This window comes from Manis pentadactyla, chromosome X (assembly GCF_030020395.1).
Source record: "Manis pentadactyla isolate mManPen7 chromosome X, mManPen7.hap1, whole genome shotgun sequence".
Classification (NCBI taxonomy): Eukaryota; Metazoa; Chordata; class Mammalia; order Pholidota; family Manidae; genus Manis; species Manis pentadactyla.
The window spans coordinates 144,127,860-144,134,345 of NC_080038.1; the positions used below are offsets into that span (position 1 = coordinate 144,127,860).

Sequence of the window (6,486 nt, forward strand, 5' to 3'; positions counted from 1 at the left end):
GTGCCCCGCTCACCACGGAGTGCAGAAGGCTCTGCAGAGGCGACAGCGCCTGGAATGGGATAAACATCTCAAGGAGACTATAGGGGCATATATCTAGGGCCCAGGGAGCTGCTGGCTGCCCCTGACGTTCTTCCGGGGGCTTCAGACTGGCTTGGGTGGGCCCTGGACACCAAGAGGGCCCCCAAACCCCTGCTATGCATTCTGTGCCGCTTTGCAGGGCATTTGCTTTGAAGGGGGAGGGAGAAGAACTTGCTAGAAACAGATGGGATGCGAAGTAGCTGGTGAGGGTTGGATTCTGAGCTCATGACGATACCTAAGTGCTAGAGGGGAAGCACATACAAGACAGTTGGAAGCAAGGCAACACCTCGATGTGGATTTGTCCAAGAAGAGTTGTTGACCAAAGCGGGAGTGGTCAAGGAGCGATGATTGGTCGGGGAGTGGGATTGGGGTGGGGCTAGCCACCTCTTGAGGCTTTAAAAGCTCATCGGAGAGGGCTGGGATGCTGCCATTTTGCTCTCTGATTCTTAGAGGGCAGGCGGCTTCCCAGAAGCTCCTGGTGACAGAGCAGGTGTACGTCGTCTGCACCTGCTGGGAGAGCCTAACGGTCTCCAGCAGCAGCATGGGGCCTGCTCTGGCTGCTCCCCCTCCATACGGCTGTATTGGTTGTAAGGTGCCGCAGCCGGACTACCCACCGGCTCTAATCACCTTCATGTTCTGCGCAATGGTTATCACCATTGTCGTAGACCTAATTGGCAACTCCATGGTCATTTTGGCTGTGACGAAGAACAAGAAGCTCAGAAATTCTGGTAAGCCACCCTTCCTTCTCCCTATCCAGCGTTCTGCCACTTGCAATCCCCAAAGTGTTAATTTGGGTGCCCAGAACAGGGAGCCCATTGACAGTGGCCTCACATTACACGTTCCTTCTAAATACCCCGCGAACCCGGGCGGTGCTGTTCTGCTGGGGCCCCATTAGCCTAGAGCTTCTAGAGTCCGAGGGAGCTCTGCGAATCAGCTTTGGGCGTCCAAGGGCAAAGCCCGGGTTCCCGTGGTTCGCGGCAGACCTCCCAGCCCTGCCCCGCCGGGAACTGATGCCGAGGGAGCGGGCCCCGCAGCGGAGAGTCCAGCGGCTGCCTGGGAACTGCACGCCGAGCCGGACGCTGCAGAGGCAGCTCGGACACAATTGACGCGGAGGGAGCAGCGGGGCGGCGACCCGCTGGGAGAAAGTTAAGTTCGCGGCAGCTGCTAAGCGCTTACCGGAGGAGAACGGCGCAGCGGCCGCACCCAAGCCCGGCCAAGCCGCCGCTCCCTGCGGCCCTGGGGCTCCCGGCGGCTCCCGGGCGGCAGCTGCGCTCAGAGCCTGAGCCCGAGTGTGGAGCAGGCGGTCCGAGTCCGTCAGAGCCAAGCTCCGTCCGCGCGTCCTGGGGCGCACGGCAGTGAGCAGCTGCGGTCCCGGCGCAGCAGGCGGCGGCAGCGGAGATTCCGAATCCGTAAGCGGGGTACTGGGGGCCGCCGGGTGGGACGACGGAGAGGGTCGCGGGCTTGGCGTCTCCGGGACAAGGAGACAGCAGGCAGCCCGGGGCAAGGCTCGCGGGAGAGCCCGGGGGGGAGGGTTGGGGGGCGCCGAGGGACTGCGAAGCGCGTGGACCTGGGATGGGGAGCTGCGGCAGGCGGGACCCCCCGCGCTGCCAGCCTGTGCCAAGGGGGTCCCCGCTGCTAGCGGGGCGGCTGGGGCGGCAGATGCTGAGAAGCAGCGAACCCTCCGCGTGGGCTGGTAGGCAGAGGGGAAGGGGTCCCCCAGCACAGGTCAGGCCCGGTAGGGAGGGTGGCCGGCCACGAGGCCAGGGGCGGGAGGAGGGGACCAGGCACCCAGCGGCCCAGGGCAGGCAGAGGAGGTGGCCAGAGCCTGGGGGATTTCTGTCCTTGGGCGAGGAATCACCAACATCACACAAGTTTCAAAATGCACTGACAGGCACAGGGTCATTCAGAGTTCTCTTTGGAACTCTGGTGGGTGCGCCCGATCGTTCCTTGGCCCTCTTGGGGCGTGGGGCCACACCTTCACTCCAGCAGTGGGTTCCCGAGGTGCTGGCCCACGGGGCCCGGGGCCACTAGCGAAGCCCATTTACTTTTTACTTCATTGCTTTCCTGTTCCTCCGTCTCCTTTCCTTTCCTAATTCAAGGAAAGGTTTTTATAGTTCTTGTGGTTTGGTTTCGAAGGCTTTGCCCTCTTGTTCCCTTGTCTTCTCCTAATTCATTATTTTCAGGTAAACTCTAGAAAGAATTTCTTGGGTAGAAAGCACAGAGGCTGCGCCTTGGCAACGCCAGCGTAAGGAAGCAGGAGGAGCCATTCCTTTGCCCTTTTAAAAAGTGCCCATTTTCTCTCAGTCCAAGATGAAGTGCAGTATTTTGCCAAACCAATGCTAATTAGCAACGAGGTGTTTCCAAAAACAGAGGGCTCTTACTTCTTTTTTTGAAAGGGTTTTACAAAACGTTCCCGCCTGGGCCCTGCAAAAGGGGAGGACCCCGTTCACTTTCCAGCTCAGCCCGCGGCTGGCGCAAATCTCAGGGCCAGGGGCCGGCGCGTGGCTCTGCGTGTGGACCCGCACCCGGCAGGCACTCCTGCGAATCCTCTCAGGGCTTTTCCTGATGTTTTCCCCTCCCTGCTCACTATTTCTTTGGTCTCAGACTAAATTTTACCGGGTTTCCCTCGCCCCTTCCCCTCAGTTTTTACGCTCAGAAATGTTAAGTATTTACGGGGCTGGTCTTAGTTTACCGTCTCAGACAGTTCTCTGTAGACGTGTTTGCACTGCAAACGCAGTGCCAGGCTAGAGAAGAGAGGGCTAATTACTTTTTTTTGGTGGGGATGTTTGAGGCTTCCTGACATTCCTCTAATCTCTCTCTTTCCCCCTTCCCCCTCCAGCCTGCTTTCCAAGGACAGCCTCATCTAGCTCACCTCTACTCCCCTCTCCCTTCTCTACCCACCCCCTGTAGGGGAGAAAGTTTGCGTTTTGTTTTTGTACAAAATGGTGGCAGCATGCAGCAAGTGGGTGTGCAGAGGTCGTCAAGGGGCTTTTGTGCTTACTGCTTTCTTTCCCAAAGCAGAAGTGGTGTTTGAAAGGAAAAAAAGGTGGCCAACGGACAGGTCCTGCAAACCTAGTTGTGCATCGGAATCACCTGGGACATGCTTGTAAATAAAACTGAAAATACAACTGTATTTCTTTGAAAGGATTCTAGAATTGTAAATTGTCATGAGTCCAGCTGGCTTTTCCCTCCAGCTTAAATTAGTAGATTTCCGAACTTAACCATTTATTCTTCTCTGTTACCACCCCCCCCCCCCCCATGTGTTTTTCAGGCAACATCTTCGTGGTTAGCCTCTCTGTTGCCGATATGCTGGTGGCCATCTATCCCTACCCTCTGATGCTGCATGCCATGGCCATTGGAGGCTGGGATCAGAGCCAGTTACAATGCCAGATGGTCGGATTCATCACAGGGCTGTGTGTGGTCGGCTCTGTCTTCAATATCGTGGCAATTGCCATCAACCGTTACTGCTACATTTGTCACAGCCTCCAGTATGAGTGGATCTTCAGTGTGCGCAATACTTGCATTTATCTGGTCATCACCTGGGTCATGACTGTCCTGGCTGTCCTGCCTAACATGTACATTGGCACCATCGAGTATGATCCTCGCACGTACAGCTGCATCTTCAACTATCTGAACAACCCTGTCTTTGCAGTGACCATCGTCTGCATCCACTTTGTCCTCCCTCTGCTCATAGTGGGTTTCTGCTATATGAGGATCTGGACCAAAGTGCTGGCGGCCCATGACCCGGCTGGGCAGAATCCTGAGAACCAGCTTGCTGAGATTCAAAATTTTCTAACCATGTTTATGATCTTCGTCCTCTTTGCAGCGTGCTGGTGCCCTATCAACGTGCTCACTCTCTTGGTGGCTCTCAGTCCGAAGGAGATGGCAGGAAAGATCCCCACCTGGCTTTATCTTGCAGCCTACTTCATAGCCTACTTCAACAGCTGCCTCAACGCTGTGATCTACGGGCTCTTCAATGAGAATTTCCGAAGAGAATACTGGACCATCTTCCATGCTATGCGGCACCCTATCCTGTTCCTCTCTGGCCTCATCAATGATGTTCGCGAGACGAGGGAGGCCCGTGCCCGTGACCATGCCTGTGAAGAAGCCCAAGCTCATGCCTGTCCCACTGTGGAGGAACTGCCAATGAAAGTCCGGAATGTTCCTGGTGATGCTGCCGCTGGTCAACCTGAGCGTGCCTCTGGCCACCTCAGGCCAGCCTCTGGCCCCTCCAGGTCTGCCTCTGCCTACCGAAAATCTTCCTCTGGACATCACAAGTCTGTCTTTCACCACCCCAAGTCTCCTGCTGGCTATTTAAACTCTACTGGTTACCCCAAGTATGCCACTATCTACCCTAAGCCTGCCTCTGTCCATTCTAAGCCTGCCTCTGATCACCCTAAACCCGTTACTGGCCACCACATCCCTGCTGGCAGCCCCTGCAAGACTGCTTCCAGCCCTGCCACCAGCTACCTGAAACCCACCACTGGCCACATCAAGCTTGCTACCAGCCACGCTGAGCCCACCATTGCCAGCAATCTTGAGCCTGCCACCAGCCACCCTGAGCCTGCCATTGGCAGCCATGCTGAGCCCACAGCTGCTGGCCACCCTGAGCTCACTGCCTCTTGCCACCCTGAGACCACCGCTACTGGCCACCTTGAGCGTGACATCGCTGACTGCCCCGAGCCCGCCTCCAGCCCTGCCAGTGGGTCCCTCGAGTCTGCTGCCAGCGCCCTGGAGCCTGCCCCTGCTGCTGACGTTCTTGACCTCACTGTGGTCACCACTGCCACCAATGATTGCCATGAGGTTGTGGTTACCAGTGTTGAAGCTGTTTCTGATGAGATGGCTGTGTGAAAAGTGCTCTTAGGAGGGGTGGAGCATATGTAATCCGAAGTGAGATTACACAGACAGGCACATGCAGACACTGACAGACATGGTGTGAGCTGCATCCACCTTCTAGGCATACTCCTCCTTTACGTATGCACTCTGAGTGTATGTGCGTGTGTGTGCTTTCTATTTTATAGACCACATTTCCCTCAAGTTTGACATGTTGTTCTGAGCCTTGCTTACCTCCTGGTGGTTGCCCTTGAGCCCACACTGATCCTTGAAATCGCAGACTTAGATTACCCCCTCCTCCCGTGTCCCCATTTCCTCCAATTGTTCCTGCTTTCTTCTCCCCTTCCTTGAGGGGCGGGAGGGGAGGGGTGCGTGTGCGCTGGGAAAGGGGTGCTGTGGTGGGGGCTTCTGTCAAGTGAATGTGACCGCTGAGCTTTATGTTGTAAGTGGGTAACTCTATGCTGTACTTTTAATGGTAGTCAGGCAGTTGTGATAGAATGTGAATACTGGAAACTGTCTTTTCTAAATTCCAGCGACAAAATATGACTCGCATCTGAAGAATGATTTGATAAGCTCTTACGAAAATAAATTTTATGCCTATGAGATCAAATGGCAGAACAAAAGATAATGGCTGCACCGAATTATTTCAATCTTTTGAAAATTCGAACACGGGTGCTGATTTTCATTGTCAAATGTGAACGTGGAATGGTGAGATGTTTAACCTTATTTGTAGTCACGCACTTTTTTTTACAGTATTTGCCAGGATTTTCTTTCATTTAGTTCCAGAGAAACGAGTTTATCACAAACTAGTTTCTTCTCCTAAAATCCAAATTTACGGTTCCTAGGATCAATTAGTCGTGTTTTGAATATTAGAATTCATAACTGCTCCTTTCCTCAGAGATTTTTTTCCAACAGCCTGATGCCTCTACAGTCTGTCTCCACATTTTTCTTTTTCATTCAAAAGGGAATTTGAGGCAGCAGCTGGAAGCCAAAACTGAATGGAGTGCAGCCGGGAGGGTGTGAATGCTGCTTCTGCCTCCTCCCTCTGGCCTCCCAGCTGGGGAGGGAGGCGGCGTCGGGAGGAGGCCAACTCCAGCGTCCCCACCACCCTTGGCTGAGCTGCAGTGGTCCACAATGTTAAGCTGTAGATGTCTTGTATCAGCACACTTGACAGCCCAGGAAAGGATTTTTCTCTAGGTTTCAGGAAAAGGTTGCTGTTTAATAGAAATTTAAATGATTGATTCAAACTGACACTTCAAGCAAAATATCTGTACAAAAAGCTTGAGAGGATAAGTGGAAATGCATTACACTGCCTTAATTCAATTCTGTATTTGTGGTAGCAAATAAAAGTGATTTTGTGGCTTTGGAGTGTGATTGATTGATAAATTCGCTTGCTCTACCAGACTTACTTGTGGGGAGGGCCGGTGAGTAGGTGGAAGACCAGTGACCTTGGGGATCCAAAGACCTGGGGTGCAAGCTTGCTCTAGCCCAGGGCAAGTCACGGGACCCTCTCGCCTCAGTTTCTTTACCCAGCACGGTGGCGAGGTCCGAGTGGGCTGCTGGATTTGATGTGCT

The 6,486-nt window shown here is 54.2% G+C and overlaps 1 protein-coding gene across 1 annotated transcript; it reads left to right on the forward strand.

Annotated features, from left to right (window-relative positions):
- Positions 1 to 499: 499 nt before the first annotated feature.
- Positions 500 to 6,273, forward strand: LOC130681836 (melatonin-related receptor-like). The gene is made up of 2 exons (XM_057495412.1): positions 500 to 806; positions 3,350 to 6,273. The coding sequence occupies exons 1-2, from the start codon at positions 500 to 502 to the stop codon at positions 4,927 to 4,929; spliced, it is 1,887 nt and encodes a 628-aa protein (XP_057351395.1). The 3' UTR covers positions 4,930 to 6,273.
- The last annotated feature ends 213 nt before the right edge of the window (positions 6,274 to 6,486 follow it).